Consider the following 18,628-nt stretch of genomic DNA (forward strand, 5'->3'; position numbering starts at 1 on the left):
GGTGGAGTAACTCAGCAGGTCAGGCAGCATCTCTGGAGAACATGGATAGGTGACGTATCGGTCGGGACACTTCTTCAGAGATGTTGCCTGACCCGATATGTCTTGACCTTGTTGGGGTGATTACAATGTGTATGGCTGATTATCTTCTAATCCTAATCTGGCCAAATGCATAATTCTGCTATCAGGTGGCAGGAGGCTGCGTTTTAACAACTGAGGTGAGGTCCTTGGCACACAAAAAAAGACAGAAAGTGCTGGAGCAATTTAGCAAGTCAGGCAGTATCTCTGGAGAACATAGATTGTTGACCTTTCAGGTAGGGACCCGTCTTCAGATCTGAGGTTGTGCCCTGCCTCAAGAAGGGTCCTGACCTGAAATGCCACCTATTCATGTTCTCCACAGATGCTTTCTGTCCTGCTGAGTTACTGGAAAATGAAGAACATTATATTTTAGATGTACATTATATTTTTGTAACTGTAGATATATTTAAATAGTTAAGTAAAATACCTGATTTCACATTCTTAAATACAGACACCACATGACGTAGGAAGTTTGTTAGCTCCTCCGCACTTTTAGAATTGCAGTTCTTTGGAGTAATATCTTCATGGCACCAAAGAGGTCCAAATGTCCTGTACAAAATAATTTTATTTTATAACTAATTCTATTAAAGTCCACATGATTAGGATTTTGATTGTTAACAAAATTCAAGCCAGTGTCCAAAGATGGCACCCAAGCCAGGGAACTTTCTGCATGCTGGTCCCAGAAGTGTGTAGGAAGGAACTGCAGATGTTGGTTTAAATCGAAAGTGGACACAAAATGCTGGAGTAACTCAGCGGGACAGGCAGCATCTCTGGAGAGAAGGAATGGGTCCTTGAAGTGGATCTGCAGACTTTATCTTGCACCAAATGTTGTACCCTTTATTCTTTATCTGTACAGTGTGAACAGCTTGATTCTAATCATGTATAGCCTTATCTTCGATTGGATAGCAAGCAACAAAAAGCTTTTCACTGTACCTCGGTACATGTGACAACAATAATAAACCAACTAACTAAAATAATTCTACTGGCATAACTAGTCTATTTTGTTGGTCACACTACTTTGGTATTGGGTTGGGAAAAGATACAAACAAATGGAACATCCAAGGCCACAATAAAGGCTGCCATTAAAATCAAAGTTATTTTGGAGACTTCCCTACTTTTGAAATATAAGCAAGTAATGTGTGGAGTGTATGTGGTCGTAGTCGAAACAGTGCAGTCACGTTTACTATATGAGCCTGGAAGGCTGGAGGTCCACACCATCAGCAAAAAACCAATGGCGAAAATTAATCATATCTGAAATTAAGAAATTGGTATTGATTTATTATTGTCATGTGTATCGACGTGCAATGAAAAGCTTATGTTTGCATGCAATCTAATTAGATTATATCATATTATGAGTATAACCAAGCCATACTTAGTAGAATAGAGCAAAGAGAAAATATGAGAATGCAGAATAAAGTTTGCAACATTCTTTTCCATTAGTGACAAAATGTCAATTATTTCAATTTTACATAGTATAACATGACACATTATTTCTCGTGTCTAGCCATAGATTTCATCGTTCCCCAACAAACTGCCTGAAATATGTAGCTGGTGAAACCCATGTTTTATGATTAGTTACCTGGTTGCTAAGAACTCAATTAGCTTGTGAGCTTTCTCGTCTACTTCAGCTGTAGTTCCAATCTCTTCCATCTCTTGTGCGATTTGTGGTAGGTTCCCGCTGCTCCCTCCCAGACTGATACTGGAAGAGGTGGAACTGGAGCTTAATCCTGAATCAGGAACTGGAGAAGACTGATACTCTCTTAAGAAGTTAAAACCACCTGGTACAAGGAAACAGAAGTAATTTCGCAAATATCAATATACAAATCACATGGTGCCACTTTGTGAGTTTCAACATACATATAGATCTGCCAACGGCAACATTTATTGTCGACCACTAATTACTCTCAGGAAAGTATTGTTGAGCTGTCTCTTGAACCACCTGGTGAAAATACTCCACACAATACAGCACAGGAACAGGCCCTTCGGCCCACAATGTTTGTGCTGAATATGATGCTGTTAAATTGATCACATCTGCCTGTATATGGTCTATATCCCTAGATGCTCTGCACTTCCGTGCCTATCTAAAAGCCTCTTAAACTTCACTATCGTATCTGCCTCCACCACCACCCTTGGCAGCAAATCCCAGGACCCTACCACCCTCTGCATAAACTTTTCCACTCTCACCTTATAGCTTCCTCCTCTAGTGTTGGACATTTCCACCCTGGGGAAAAAGGTTCTGATTGTTTACCTTATCTATTCCTCATAATTTTTTATACTGCAATCAAGTCTTCCCTCAACCTCCCACGTTCCAGATATAAACAATCCGAGTTTATCCAACCGCTCCTTGCAGCTGAAACTCGACCGGAAACGTCAACCATTCCTTCTCTCCAGAGATGCTGCCTGTCCCGCTGAGTTATTCCAGCATTTTGTGTCTACCTTCGATTAAACCAGCATCTGCAGTTCTTTCCCTACACATTATTCTGCTCTACATCCTCTGCACCCTCTCCAAAGCCTCCACATCCTTCCTGTAATGGGGTGACCAGAACGGTACGCAATACACCAAATAAGGCCTAACCAAAGTCTTTAGAAATGTACCTTGACTTCCTGACTCTCATACTCAATGCCGCTAACAATGAAGGCAACCATACCATACGTGTTCATTACCACCCTATCTAGATGTGCTGCCACCTTCAGTGAGCTATGGGGAGTTCTAGGATTATAGGTCCCATGATGATAAAGAACTGAGATATACCTCCAAAGCACTAGACGCCACTGGAAAGGGATGTATTCATTACCCACTCCTAGTTGCTCCTCTGAATGTCTAAAGTTACTTGTGACTTAATTTTATAAATTCATCAACTCCCAAGGCAACCACAATTTATTTCAACTTTACTTTTACCTGAATAGAGATAGTCTGGTGGGGAAGCTGGTTTTACTGTGAGTGTTTTACTTTCTCTGACTTCTCTGTTAAGCAGAAGGACAGTAGCCACAGCATGGAAATTTTCACTGCAAGACAGAGCTATCAAGAGATGCAGAAGTAATCTTTTGCTGTGTTCAAACACTTCTGGACGATAATGATCAAGACCTACAAAATGCATAATAGCACATTAGGTACAATCTTATTAGTCATAGAGTCATAAATCACAGAAACAGGCCCTTCAGGCCAACTCATCTAAGACTCCTCATCTAAACAGGTCCCAATTATTTCCATTTGGCCCATATCCCTTTAAAGCTTTCCTATCCATGTGTTTGTCCAAGTGTCTCTTGAATGCTGTCATGATACGTGCCTCAACTACCTCCTCGGTTAGCTCATTCCATATACCCTATGTGAAACCACTGCTCGGGTTCCTAGTAAACCTTTCCCCTCTCACCTTAAACCTATGTTCTCTAGTTCTTGATTCCCCCACTCTTGGTGTTCTGCTATAATGGTATATTAAACAATAATTATCATGCTGACAGATTTGAAAATTATAATAACTGGTAATTTCTATTTCTTTCCTAAAGATGCACAAGAAATATGCAGTTACTGGGATATATGGGCTCAGATATCTTGTTGGAGCTGCGAAGATCCAGGCTGCATAGGTGGGAATGAGAGGGGATAGGAAGGTTGATGGGTGATATCAGGATCAAAACCTCAAAGTATGGATCTCTCAGCTGTCCTGGAATTTTAATATTTTAACAGGCTTTCTGCTTAGCACCTACCACATTAGCAAGCTTGTTGCCTGCTGGGTAGGAAAACAGCCAAGGAGCAGATGGGTTTTAAATTGAAGGGAAGGAAACAGAGGGTGATGGTGAAAGGTTGCTTCTCGGGCTGAAGGCCTGTGACTAGTTGTGTGCCTCAGGGTTCGGTGCTGGGCCCGTTACTGTTTGTCATCTACATCAATGATTTGGATGAGAACATACAGGGTAAGATTAGTGGGTGGATGATACAAAAGTGGGTGGTTTTGCAGACAGTAAAGATGGTTGTGAAAGATTGCAGTAGGATCTGGATCGTTTGGCCAGGTGAGCTGAGGAATGGCTGATGGAATTTGATACAGAGAAGTGTGAGGTATTGCATTTTGGGACGTTATAGAGCAGAGGGATCTAGGAGCAGAGGTGCATGGTTCTTTGAAGGTCGAGTCGCAGGCAGATATTGTGGTCAAAAAGGCTTTTGGCACATTGGCCTTCATCAGTCAGAGTATAGAAGTTGGGAGGTCAAAATGCAGTTGTATAAGAGGTTGGTGAGACTGCATTTAGAATATTGTGCTCAGTTCTGGGCACCATGTAATAAGAAAGATATTGTCAAGCTTGAAAGTGTTCAGAGAAGATTTACGAGGATGTGGCCAGGACTAGAGGGTGTGAGCTATAGGGAGAGGTTGAGTAGGCTGGGTCTCTATTCCTTGGAGCACAGGAGGATGAGGGGTGATATTATAGAGGTATACAAAATCATGTGAGGAATAGATCGGGTAGATGTACAGAATCACTTGCTCAGAGTAGGAGAATCGGGGACCAGAGGACACAGGTGAAGGGGAATAGATTTAATAGGAATCTGAGAGGTAACCTTTTCCACACAGAAGGTGGTGGGTGTAAGGAACAAGCTGGCAGAGGAGGTAGTTGGGGCTGGGACTTTCCCATCTTTTAACAAACAGGTACATGGAAATTACAGGTTTGGAGTGGCGGTGCTGCACTGGCAGCAGCGGCTCACCGGCAGTCCCGTTTGTTTGTGTTTTTTGTGTTGTTTATTTTGTTTTGGTTAGTCTAGTTTTTGGTTCTTAGTTTGTGTTTTGGGGGAGGGGGGGGGGGGGCGGGGTTTGCGGTCTCTCCCTGCGGGGGAAATGCGACTTTTTGGTCGTATTCCCCTTCTCTGCCTCCGTCTGCACTGAGGCCTAATGGAGCTGGCGACCTCGAGGCTCTGGAGGCAGAGCCCATCAGGACTTGCCCTAAGCTCGCTCCCGTGAGGGCGGTCCGGCTCAGGGCTGGAACAGTGCTCCCGTGAGAGGTTGTGATGCTCTCGTGAGGGCGGCCAGCCCGAGGGTGGAACGAGGCTCCCGTCGGAGCGGCCATGCTCGGGTAGGTACGGCGCCCAAGTCGGGGCGGCCCGGCCAGAGGGAGAAGCGACGCCCAAGTCGGGGCGGCCCGGCCAGAGGGAGAAGCGATGCCCAAGTCGGCGCAGCCCGGCCTGGGGAAGAAATAACGCCCATGTCGGGACGGCCCAGCCCGAGGCTGAAGACGGTACGGTACTCACGTGAGGGTGGCAGGGACGGTGTTTTGGCGGTGGTGGCCTGAGTCCGGGGTTCGGCCGCGGGCCAGCGGCTGCGTTTGCAGGACTGGTGGGCGGCAGCTTCGACCACCCCGGGCCGCGGTGTTTGAGCCGCGGGACTGATTTGTAACATTGCCCGGTGGGGTATCACCTCAGCGCAGAGGGAGAACAGGAGGGAAGAGACTGCAGACCTAAGACTTTTGCCTCCATCACAGTGAGGAGATGTTGGGTGGACTCACTGTGGTGGATGTTAATATGTGTTTATTGTTGTTTTTATTGTATTATATGTATGACTGCTGAAATTTCGTTCAGACTTCGGTCTGAATGACAATAAAGGCTATCTATCTATCTATATGGACTAAGCGCAGGCAAGTGGGACTAGTGTAGCTGGGACATTGTTGGCCAGTTGGGCCGAAGGACCTGTTTCCACACTGTATCACCCTATGAGAGAAAGCCAGAGATCACGGGGTGTGGATGGTGGCGGGTGGGAAGAATTTGGAGATAGTGGGTGATCTGGGAATGATCACAGGACGACTGCAGTTGGCAGGGAGTCAAAGCCTGTAGTCAAATGGAGAAGTGGTAGTGTCTGGGGTTGGAGAATGATGAAATGTGGAACAAGATGTCCTTGAGAACACATCTGCCATTTCAGGAACAAATGTTTATTGCATTTATCTCATGGAGCTGGACATTCTTGCTTTATTCGTCAAGAATCGGGGAGAGTTAAACAACCTAACTTCCCTGTTTTAAAATCAAAAATCGGAAAAATGGAGAAATGCTTCTCTTTAAATATTTTTTTAAAGCAATCTCCTGCCTATCTTTAAGCTGAAAGTGCTCCAAGCAATTAAAATTTCCCAGTAAACAGTCTTGTAGAATTTCCTGCTTGGTTTGTTTAAAGAAACTGAGATTATCTTTTTCCAATGTCTGTGTCTCTATCTTCTGGGAATACCCAACAGCTTCTAGTAACAAGCACGAAGACATATTTTGTGCTTTGCCCAGACAACAAAGAAAATTTAACAACATAGCAAATATTCTAAAGGAGAGAAAAATATATTAATGATATCTACTTTGATGCATTTGTTATGTGATCATCGCAGTTTGACATGAAAATGTAAAATTGTTCTGCACAATAATAATGTTTTTTACATATTCATATGGTTGATTTCATAGAGATTTTTAAAGTAAACTTTAATTATCTAGTTTTGTTTCGTTTATTGTTATGTGTACCGAGGTATAGTGAAAAACGTTATTGTTAAAATAAAAATTTCCTAAATCCATCATTACAATTTAATTAAAATATCACATGCAGTAAAACACTGATAACATGGCATACTCGGGACATTTGGTAGTATTGGACTAGCAGATCTTTCAGACTCAAGCTAAACTCAATGTGTTGGAGGAATTCAGCGGTCAGGCAGCATCCGTGGAGGGAATGGACAGGTGACACTTCAGGTTGGGAACCTTCTTCAGACTGATTGGAGACCAGTTTGTAAGAAGATCCCATCCCGAAACATTGGTTATCTATTCCTTCTACAGTGGCTGCCCGACCCACTAAGTTCCTGCAGCATTTTGTATTTTGCTCAAGATCCCAGCATCTGCGTCAAGATTTTACTGTCTGTTGGATGATATTCCTATTAATGACCAAACACTTTTATTTCAATTTGTTTCTATGTTACATAGCAGTATAATAAACTTTCCACAGAACCCAGTGAGTTTAAATATACAAATGCACTGTACCCCTTCTGGCTACAACCCTACTGATGCTCCAACCACCCAGTGTTCTGACCCTGTTACCCTGACCCCAGCTGCAATCAACACCCTGGGAGGGACTGCACACCCCACTGGTACTCAGGACTCCTTGCTCACACTCCAGAATATTGACTGAGCCAGACACCACACCATCAAGATGTCCAAACAATCAAATGCCAGATTATTGGTGTTTTACAGGAAAGAAAATTGGAATTACCAAATGTTACAATAATGTGAAGTCTTCAACCTATTATAATATGTGAAACACAAGAACCTACACTGGTAGAAATTCATATATATATTTCTGCCAATTTCAAACATTAAAAAATAAATTTCAACCTTACCTAGAAAGAGTGCATGAATCAACAAAGGAAGGTGGAGAGCCCAGTCTTCTCTGACACTGTGGTCAACTACCATCTCAGTCATGAAGATGACGGCAATATTGCATCTATTTCCACAGAAATTTGAAACGTGATACATACAACAATACCGTCAGATCGGCATTGCCGCGCAATCAAAAAAATATATATTTAGTTACTATAAATTTAATTTTTGACTGCCATTTAGAAGATGGATGTGCACGAGTGTTTTAAGAGCTTTATGTTCAAAGCAGAATAAACAATAAATATATTTTCAGTGTATCCAGGAAATTATTTTTGTCCATTAGCAATGGAAAAACACACCAATATTTCTTATGATTGTGCTTTGAGATGATTTAACATCTCAATAACCTACCTTACAATTCAAAAGGAAATCCACAATTGCTTCAGATTCTAAATCATAAGATTTTGATATTTAAACATCTTTTACATGGTTAATTATTTGTCCTTTTGGATAGGAGTAAATGGAATGAGCAGCAGAGGAGGTAGTTGAGGCAGGTGCTATGAAAACATTTGGGCAGGTACTTGGATAGGAAAGGTTAAAAGGGACATGGGCCAAACGTGGGCAGATGGGATTAAGTGGTATCCTGGTTGGCATGGGCAATCTCTGTGCTGCATGACTATGACTCGAGACATAATGCTTCCAGGATGGCTAAATGTTGAGAGATTACAAAGAAAGAGGAAAAAAAACTAATGGCAAAGTCTGTATGCAGAACATCTGGGTGTAATAAAGCCTCAGATTCACACTGGCTGTATGTAAGACAGCTGTGAAGCAGAGGTAGGACAAAGAGGAGAAGCAGAGTACAAACAAGGCCACAATGGCATCTCTCTTTTTGATGGGCTTCTCATTTGCATTTTTGTAATCTAACTACAATGCCAATTACAAGGTAAGTCATAGAAGAGTTAGTTGAGGCAGGTACTATCGCAACATTTAAGAAACATTTAGACAGATACATAGATAGGATAGGTTAGGTTTAGATAGGGACCAATTGCAGGCAGGTGGGACTAGTGTACATGGGACATGTTGGTTAGTGTGGGCAAGTTGGGCCGAAAAGTCTGCTTCCACGCTGTGTGACTCCGTAACATCTAAAAATACACTTCTCTCGCAATATCCAGTCACAGTGCAAAAATAAAAGACCAATGCTTAAGCCAAATTTATACATAAAACCATGCCAAGTGTCAACTAATCACCTTTGTGTGTTTCCTTTGTCCTGGCATTCTGAATACCTTCATTTATGCTGGTGTTAATACCCAGTTCTGCCTTAGAGCCTGCAATAAGGGGAGCACAGTGGCACAGTGGTAGAGTTGCTGCCTTTCAGTGCCAGAGATTCGAGTTTGATCCTGACTAAGGGTGTCTGTACGGAGTTTGTACATTCTCCCTGTAACCACTTGGGCTTTTTCCCCATTTCTCCTGTTTCCTCGTTTTCTCCCATATTCCAAAGACGTACAGCAGGTTTGTAGGTTTATTGGCTGCAGTACAAATTGTAAATTGTCCCTAATCTGTCGGATAGTGCTAGTGCACGGGGTGATTGCTCATCGGCATAGACTCGCTGGGCCGAAGGGGCTGTTTCAATGCTGTATCTTTAAAGCCTATGCTTGATGGAAGTTACTGACCTGCAGCGGAGGTGGTGGTGGAGGTGGAGATAATCCTGGCTGCTTAAGCCCACCTCGCATTACAAGAAACAGCTTTCTTGACTGCATGGCTAACAGACAACAGCAAGGCCACCAACAGAGTGGAAGGGGTGGGAATTAAGGATGCTATCAACCTGACAGAATTCTGGTTGTCACTACACAGCTATTACGAGTGCCATGGGTGGCATGTCAGCAATCCCTGTAATGTGTTGATGCACAGATGGTGGCGCACAGCCACCCAGCCTCCTGATAGAAGCCCACTCATGCTCAGTCAATCTCAATCAGCAGAACGCATCTCCAGGTTGGCTCTAACTGTGCACGCATCTGTGTATCTGAGATGATGGTGGGGAATACTTAAAGTGAATGACTGTGAAAGCAAGTGACTGTGTCCCTTCATCTTTGGTTTCTCCTGAATTTTACATTATTAGTCATGGTCATACAGCTTGGAGCCAGGCCCCACAGCCCAATTTGCCCACACTGACCATCTTGCCCCATCGACACTAGTCCCACCTGCCTGTGTTTGGCCTATATCCCTCCAAGCCTTTCCTATCCACATAACAGTCCAAACCTTTTTAAAATGTAGTGATGGTACCTGCATCACCCACCTCCTCCAGCAGCCTGTTCCATAAACTCACTGTGAAGTAAATTAAGTGAAGGGGGAGATGTGATGTAATTAAAGTGAAGGGGGAGATGTGATGTACATGTAATATAAATACCAGTGCCCCTTGAGGCCAAAAGCTGAAGCTGGCAAATGTGCCTGTGCCTCATGACTGAGGTCAGATGACCTTCTAGAAGTTTCCTGTTTGTGCAGATTAAACTTTTCCTACAAGATATCGGACTGGTTTTCATTGCGCTAGTCACAACATGGTCTTAAGGAAGGCATTACGCCCACCACCCTTTATGTAAGCACGTTGCTACTCAGGTTCCTATTAAGTTATAAGTTTCCTATAATTCACTAACCAAGGTGAAGTTCTCAGCTATTTCAAAGCAGAAATGCAGAAATTAGGGTTGTGGTGGAGGAAGCAGAGAGATGTGAGTTTCATGTTTATACAATCTGGAACTGTAAACCAGAAGAGATTCAAAGATGAGGAAGAATGAAGATGGAAGTATGAGGATTAGACAAACAAGGAAATTGGTTTCAGCCTCACCAAAGAGCATCTTGAGTTATAAACTATACTGCTATGCCACGTTCATGGAGTAAGGTGGTACTGTCAATTGCTGCCTTAAAATTACCCAATGGCTAGGGTGAAAAATAATGTCTTCATTGTTGGGAAATATGGTAGTAAAAATGTATTATTCACTTCCTGACCTGTGAAGTGGTCCACGAGGTGTTATAGTTTCTGGAAGATAATCCACAAGAGGAGCCCAACAACCGCCATTGACAGGCATTGGCAAGGGCTGTGGGGAATTAGCCTCGACTGTCTTCATCAACCAACTCGCATATGGAGGCAATGGATCACCTGAGGATTGTAGACCAACAGAGTTAGTACTGGCAAAATGTTAAATATTTGAGTTTTCTCCCTATACTTGCCCACCTTCTGGTGAGAGATTGACGAGGTTAGGCGTATCATGTATGAACACAGGTGCAAGACCTGAGATTGCCAATTCTAACATGCATGTGGTGTGCGTGAGAAAATTGGACACCCGTAACCCTGATGCAGGTCTACTGTGCCGCTTGGTTTCAATGTATATTTTGGGTCGGGACCCTTCTTCAGACTGATGGAAGAGTCGGAAACCTTCTGCATACCACTCTGAGGAAAATTCCAGTCCCAAATCACTGCTCATCTGTTCCCTCCCCAGAGGCTGCCAGTTCCTCAGGAACTTGGCGTCTGATCAAGATTCCAGCATCTGCAGCTTTTTGTCTCTTTAATGTACGTTTTCCTGTTTAGAAAAATGTCCAAACTTTTGCGTTTTTCAAAGCTTGCAGCACTCACTCTCACCTGCAATGCATGAGGAATGGTCATAACATGGAACCGATGGGAATATGTTACCATTTGAAGAGACGCATTGGAGAATTAAAAAGGTGATATGGTGAGAAGTGGAAAATAAGTGGTTGAGCACAATTCATTACTTGTACAGACCTGGCAACAGCCTTATCAAATTATGAAGAATAGTTTCATAACTCAACTTGGGATCAGTAAATTATACTTCATTGTATGTTTAATTAATACCCGTGTTCCATTCCAATTCAAAAATTGAATAATTAATAAATTATCTTGTATTAAGAATGTAATATATACAAAATTTAATGTCATAAATGAAACAGCATAGTGAAATATATATAAGGTGTTCATGTTTATTTCCTTGGAATATCAGAAATTTAAATTTCATATTTTGAACAAATATCTTAAAAGACATTTGGACTGGTACATGAATAGGGAAGGTTTAGACGGACATGGACCAAATGGGGGCAGGTGAGACTAGTGTAGATGGAGTGTGTGGATGGAAAGAAAGCTGCCATTACTTAAATATTATGTGGCGAGCGTGAACTACTCTCTGGGTTGATGGTGGTATGTCAATCCTTCTTGTTCATGGATTCTATTTAATGAGAGTCATGTCATTTATTTTCACAGATTCAACCTACAGATGTGCATACTTGATTAAAAGATAATCGATCATCCTTTTGCACTGTCAAATCTATAGATTTCTCCAGGCTTTAGAAAATCTCTGATACCACTGAGCATAGAATTCTAACACAACATTGATTATTTTGCAGCGTAACAGTCAAGAGAAACAAGTTTCATCAGAAACAAAACAATTAACAAGCAACGCTTAACTGTGAGCCAAACACAAAGTGCTGGAATAACTCAGTGAGTCAGGCAGCATCTCTGGAGGAGATGGATAAGGGACATTTCTGGTTGGGATCCTTCCTCAGACTTTTTGGTTTGCATGTGCTCCGGATATGCTGCCTGACCGGCTGAGATTCTCCAGCAATTTGTGTTTTACTCTAGATCCCAGCATCTGCAGTTCCTTGGGTCAACTCTTAACATGTTTGCATTCAACCTTTGCATACCTACACAGAACGCATTAACCAATTAAGTTTGAACATTAACTATGTATAAAATCACGCATAGAGAGCTGCCCATTTACCCATCTATTATCTGTGGGTGTCGTGAGCTTAATTAAATATTTTAAATAAAGTAATAAATGTACCTTTCTCATCATCATAGGAACCACCAGAGCTGTTGCTGTATCTTGATTCAAGACGGGAATGTGCTCTTATAACAACATTATTAAACCTTCAGAAAATGTAAAAAGTCATCATATTAAAAGCAATAGAAACATGGAAACATAGAAAATAGGTGCAGGAGGAGGCCATTCGACCCCTCGAGCCAGCACCGCCATTCATTGCGATCATGGCTGATCGTCCCCTATCAATAACCCGTGCCTGCCTTCTCCCCATATCGCTTGACTCCACTAGCCCCTAGAGCTCTAACTATCTCTCTCTTAAATCCATCCAGTGACTTGGCCTCCACTACCCTCTGTGGCAGGGAATTCCATAAATTCACAACTCTCTAGGTGAAAATGTTTTTTCTCACCTCAGTCTTAAATTACCTCCCCTTTATTCTATGACTGTGGCCCCTGGTTCTGGACTTGCCCAACATTGGAAACATTTTTCCTGCATCTAGCTTGTCCAGTCCATTTATAATTTTATATGTCTCTATAAGATTCCCCCTCATCCTTCTAAACTCCAGTGAATATAAGCCTAGTCTTTTCAATCTTTCCTCATATGACAGTCCCGCCATCCTAGGGATCAATCTCGTGAACTTACGCTGCACTGCCTCAATCACAAGGATGTCCTTCCTCAAATTAGGAGACCAAAACTGTGCACAATACTCCAGATCTGGTCTCACCAGAGCCCTATACAACTGCAGAAGAACCTCTTTACTCATATACTGAAATCCTCTTGTTATGAAGGCCAACATTCCATTAGCTTTCTTCACTGCCTGCTGTACCTGTAAGCCAACTTTCAGTGACCGGTGTACAAGGAGGCCCAGGTATCGCTGCACCTCCCCCTTACCTAACCTAACCCCATTGAGATAATAATCTGCCCCCTTGTTTTTGCCGCCAAAGTGGATAACCTCACATTTATCTATATTATACAGCATCTGCCACGCATCTGCCCACTCACTCAACCTGTCCAGGTCATCCTGCAACCTCCTAACATCCTCTTCACAGTTCACACTGCCACCCAGCTTTGTGTCATCCGCAAACTTGCTAGTGTTGCTCTTAAGTCCCTCTTCCAAATCATCAATATATATGGTAAACAGTTGCGGCCTCAACACCGAGCCTTGTGGCACTCCACTCGCCACTGCCTGCCATTCTGAAAAGGACCCGTTCACTCCTACTCTTTGCTTCCAGTCTGCCAATCAATTTTCTATCCATGTCAACACCCTACCCCCAATACCATGTGCTCTAATTTTAGTCACCAGTCTCCCGTGTGGGACCTTATCAAAGGCTTTCTGAAAGTCTACATACACTACATCCACTGGCACCCCATCATCCATTTTACTTGTCACATCCTCAAAAAATTCCAAAAGATTAGTCAAGCATGATTTCCCTTTCATAAATCCATGTTGACTTGGACTAATCCTTTTACTGCTATCCAAATGCTCCATTATTATCTCTTTAATAATTGACTGCAGCATCTTTCCCACCACCGAAGTCAGGTTAACTGGTCTGTAATTCTCTGTTTTCTCTCTTGCTCCTTTCTTGAAAAGTGGGATAACATTAGCAATCCTCCAATCCACAGGAACTGATCCTGAATCTATTGAACATTGGAAAATGATCACCAATGCGTCCACTATTTCTAGAGCCACCTCCCAGAGGACCCTGAGATGCATACCATCAGGTCCAGGGGATTTATCATCCTTCAGTCCCATTAGCCTACCCAATACTATTTCTCGCCTAATGAAAATTTATTTCAGGTCCTCTACCCCCTTAGATCCTCTGTCTGCCAGTACATCTGGGAGATTGTTCGTTTCTTCCTTAGTGAAGATAGATCCGAAGTACCTATTCAACTCTTCTGCCATTTCCTTGTTGCCCATAATAATTTCAGGTTAATAAGGTAAGGTTGAATTGGACAACACTAAATCCAGAATTGCCTTTTCTCTGGTCAGCTCCATTACAAGCTGCTCTAAGAATCCATCTCACAGGCATTCTATAAACTCTCTTACTTGAGGTCCTGAACCAACGTGATTTTTCCAGTCTACCTACATATTGAAATCCCCCATCACCACAATGGCATTACCTTTGTTACATGCCAGTTTTAACTCCTGCTGCAACTTACACCCTACATCCGGTCTACTATTTGGGGCTGTAGATAACACAAATTAGTGTCTTCTAGCTTACATCCGGGCTACTCTTTGGGCAGGTCAGTAGATAACACAAGCTTTTACAATTCCTCAACTCAATCCACAGTGACTCTACCTCGTCAGTCCCTATGTCTTCCCTCGTAAGGGACTGAATTCCATCCCTCACCAGCAGAGCTACCCCCCCTCCTCTGCCCACCTAAATGAATATTAACAGAGAAACGCTGTACTCCAACTATTAGCATGTAGGCTATAACTTAAGATATCCTACAAACCTTTCTTCGCTGTCTTTTGTCATGCGCCCCTCATCTATTTCTGGGAAGCTTTCCTGTCCAGCGACCAGAGTGTTGGTGCTGGAGGTGGTTCCTGCAACAGAAAATCCATTTAATAATATTAATAACATGCAGGCTACTCAATAATAGCTTTAAGAATCTAACAAGATCCCATTAATTGATATTAGGTTAATTTGGACTAATTGAAATTTCAGCAATTAAAATAACACATGTTAAGCAAATATTCAAGACATTTAACTTAGCAAAGTGCCTGGCATAGGTATTGTGGGCCACAGGGCCTGTTCCTGTGCAGTTCTATGATATTCCAACAATACCAGATTCTAAACAGAAATCAGCAGCTCAAAAGCTTTGCAGAAGTGGGCAAGTTTAGAGCAACAGCCACATGCAGCACAGACAGGTAATGTGTTAAGTCTCTGAAGCAGTGTTGAACATAGTGGTGCAGCGGTAGAGTTGCTGCCCTACAGCGCCAGAGACCCAGTTTGTATGTACTCCCTGTAACTGCGTGGGTTTTCTCTGGGTGCTCCGGCTTCCCACATTCCAAAGATGTTTAGGTTTGTAGGTTAATTAACTTCTGTTAAATTGTTCCCAGTGTTTCAGATAGAACTTGTGTATGGGTGATCAGTGGTCAATGAGGATTTGGTGGGCCGAATCCCTAAACTAAACTAAAATAAACAGTATCCCTAAACAAAACTAAACTAAACTAAAATAAACATAAAACCATCTGATTTGAGGCTGCAAGCATTATCCATCTTGCCAGCACGATGGGATACGGATAATGCTTCATGACAGTACAAAATAACGTTGCCTTTTCTTGCCTTTCACCAAGAAATTGAAGTATCCCAAAATCTCCTGTAACTCACCTGATGCAGCTGTGGAAACCTTGTTGCTGGCAGCAAAACGATAAAAGGGTGGATTATCACAGTGCAGGACTACAGGATTCACCGGGTCTGTCTGTTGCATCTCGAACAACAATTCATCCATTGTCTGAATAGTGTTGTTACGGCACAGGTATATTATTACTTTCTTAATCTGAAATATGAAAGATTCACATTTATTAAATAAATTGTTTATTAAAGATTGTTCATTTAATTCACATTTATTAAAGGTTGTTTATTAAAAAAAAACATAATGTTGGTGCCTCAAATAGAATACAATATAGTATAACAGATATAGTATATTTGAGAAGATACAAAGTGCTGGAGTAACTCAGCAGGTCAGGCAGCATCTCTGAAGAACATGGATAGGTGACATTTCGGGTTGGGCCTCTTCTTCAGACTGAGGGTCTGAAATATAATCGGACCTCTGATTATATTTTATAGATATGGAAGAAAAACATGGCCATTAACTCTAGGCTGAACAATAAGAGAACCAAAAGGTTATCAAAATGGTGGGTTTCAAGGATCATGGTAAAGTAGGGATCGTAGATAGATAGTACGTTAATTTAATGTACCTGGGTTTTGGTAGATGGAGTCACAAATATCAATGAAAGAGAAAGTATAGATTTGTGGTTAGATGGGTAGTGGCTGTTTTGTGGCGAGGGTGGTGGAAAGATACAAAAAAGACAGACTAAGAGCAGAGCATTTGAGTAGCTCAGTTATAAAGGGTCTCAGAGTTGGGAAGGGATAACAAACAGAAATAAACTAATTCATATAAGTGTTCTTTCATATCCTGAGGCTGACTGAAAAACCTGTTGTATGGATACTTTAATAATAGGTGTGCTCAATGTACGGACAGGTAGAAAAAAATATTGAGACCTTGATATTTAATGTACTTAATATCAAAACTAAAACCAATGAACTAACAGCATCAGAGATAAATGGACATTTAATATCCTAATCAAAATCAATGAACAAACAGTGCAACAAAGATAAATGAGAATGGCCTGATAGTCACTATGAAGATATGATTAAAAGGAGTTCAAAGCTCTGAACACAATATTCGGAGATAATTGTTTTTTTACAAAGGAGGGGCAGGAAGAAAAAAGTGATGGGGGTGATTATTTTATCTGACATCCAATCTAAGGCATCCAATAGGTTCCAAGTGGAGTCCTAGATCCCTTTCTCACATCCCCTCTACTTCCAAAGCCAATTCCTCTCGGGGTTAAAGTTTTCTCCAAAACTAAACACTAAGCATTTTGTACAAGCTTTGGCAAAAATATATAAAATTTAGAGAAATAAGAAATTAACACAGCATTTCCTGCAAACTTCCTACCAACACACTGTCATCAGTACCAATATATGAACATTAAGTGAGAACGAATAAGTTTTCCAATGCCGACTAGGTAATTGCTCAGCCAGTTCTACAAAAAGAGAATCTAATCTATTAACTATGATCGGTAAATGCTATTCATTGTCCTAAAATACATAAATGCTAAATATTTAATGATAAATTCAATAATCAAATATGAGAAATAACAGTATCTACAATTAGTCAACGTGTTTTATTGTCATATATCCAGAAATGTAACTATGATGTTCTTATTAGCACACCAGGTTTGTGAACTCAGCACTCAGTAGACACCATAATAAACAACAAAAGTTCAATAATAATTTAAAAAAAGAATGTAGTCATGCGCAAAAGACTCCAGAAATAGCAGACAAATATATTGTTTGCTATTTTTTCTTGAAGCATATACGTCTTAATGTCTGCAGCTACTTACATAAAGTAGAAGAGATGTGTCACTGCTAACTCCACAAAGGCTGATCAGAAATTGCAGGGCAATCCTGAGATTATTGCTCCATTTTTCATTGTCCACTAGTGCATTCCAGGCATTTTCCATCTCTGATCCAGGAACCTCATCTCCATACTTAAAAATGAAAGAAAAATGATAATTATGATTGTCCCCAAATTAATTCATAATGAAATTATCAAATAACATTAAATAATTGGCCTCGGTAAATTGCCCCCAGTGTTTAGGGAGTGAATGCAATAGTTGTATAACATGGAACGAGTGATCGATGGTTGGCGTGGACTCTATGGGTGAGCCTGTTTCTATGCTGCATCTCAAAATTAAACTAAAATGTATTTACATTTTTTTTGCGAGTTTTAGAAACTGATGTATTTTATGTCAGCACAGTAAACTGTAAACATACCTCGCACCCTACTCATAATTTCATAAGTTATAGGAACAGAATTAGGTCATTCGGTCCATCAAGTCCACTCCGCCTTTCAATCATGTTTGATCTACCTTCCCCTGTCAACCTCATTCTCCTGCCTTCTCCCCATAACTATAGTTTTTACTCTATAGAATAAAAACTAAATGATAACATTCCAAATTTCGTAATCAAACCATTTAAAACCTTCTGAAACTTCGCCATGTTATAATGCACAGAAAAATCATGACATTCGTAGCAAGGAACATCAAAGCTACCTTGGCAGTCATATACATGAGGTTATTTAGCACCAGAGAAGTAGCTTGTGGAGAACCCCAGCCATTTCCTTTGAGTCCATACTCTTCAATCATTTGTTCTTCCTTGTAGGTGGCTTGTTCCTCAGGGGTTTGGGGGTTTGATGTTATAGGAAGAAGTCCATTGTCCACAAGCTCAATGTTACGAAGCCACGGCAAAAGGTAGGTAAGCATAATTTGGCGACCATTGGGGTGGGTGGTTGGAAACCTTTGGCTAATCTCTGATCAAAAGGGATTAAAACGAACATTGTGAATTTCTAAAAATATACTTGAAGTAGCAGAAATCTTAACAGCATAAAATGGGTGATTTGAAGACACAAATCCCTGTTACTACGTTATATATCACAACATTTGTACAAGAAAACGTAGCTATTTCCAGGCTAATGTTTCTTAAGAAATTCCAAGTACGTTAAAATGAAACATGAAATATAATTAACTTATGGTACTAAAGATGTTGAAAGAGAATAACTTTAAAATAATATATTTGTTTGCTAGCTTCAAAGTTATAGTAACACCAAAATAGGAAACTATGTAGAAACTAATCA

At 41.3% G+C, this 18,628-nt stretch overlaps 1 protein-coding gene across 5 annotated transcripts in view; it reads right to left on the reverse strand.

The window, feature by feature from the left end:
• Positions 1–18,628, reverse strand: part of LOC129698033 (protein furry homolog) — a 190,382-nt gene that overhangs the window by 51,664 nt on the left and 120,090 nt on the right. For all 5 annotated transcript variants that reach the window (XR_008723609.1, XM_055636862.1, XM_055636861.1 and 2 more), the window contains exons 32-41: positions 18,048–18,304; positions 17,337–17,483; positions 15,538–15,706; positions 14,660–14,750; positions 12,226–12,311; positions 10,382–10,532; positions 7,405–7,508; positions 2,975–3,160; positions 1,655–1,853; positions 503–624 (exon numbers count right to left, since the gene is read on the reverse strand). Coding sequence is in view for 4 of the 5 variants with exons in the window: in XM_055636862.1 (XP_055492837.1) it covers positions 503–624; positions 1,655–1,853; positions 2,975–3,160; positions 7,405–7,508; positions 10,382–10,532; positions 12,226–12,311; positions 14,660–14,750; positions 15,538–15,706; positions 17,337–17,483; positions 18,048–18,304 (1,512 nt within the window). In the remaining variant the exon portion in view is untranslated. The remainder of the gene's footprint in view (positions 1–502; positions 625–1,654; positions 1,854–2,974; positions 3,161–7,404; positions 7,509–10,381; positions 10,533–12,225; positions 12,312–14,659; positions 14,751–15,537; positions 15,707–17,336; positions 17,484–18,047; positions 18,305–18,628) is intronic.

Source organism: Leucoraja erinacea, chromosome 6, assembly GCF_028641065.1.
Source record: "Leucoraja erinacea ecotype New England chromosome 6, Leri_hhj_1, whole genome shotgun sequence".
NCBI lineage: Eukaryota > Metazoa > Chordata > Chondrichthyes > Rajiformes > Rajidae > Leucoraja > Leucoraja erinaceus.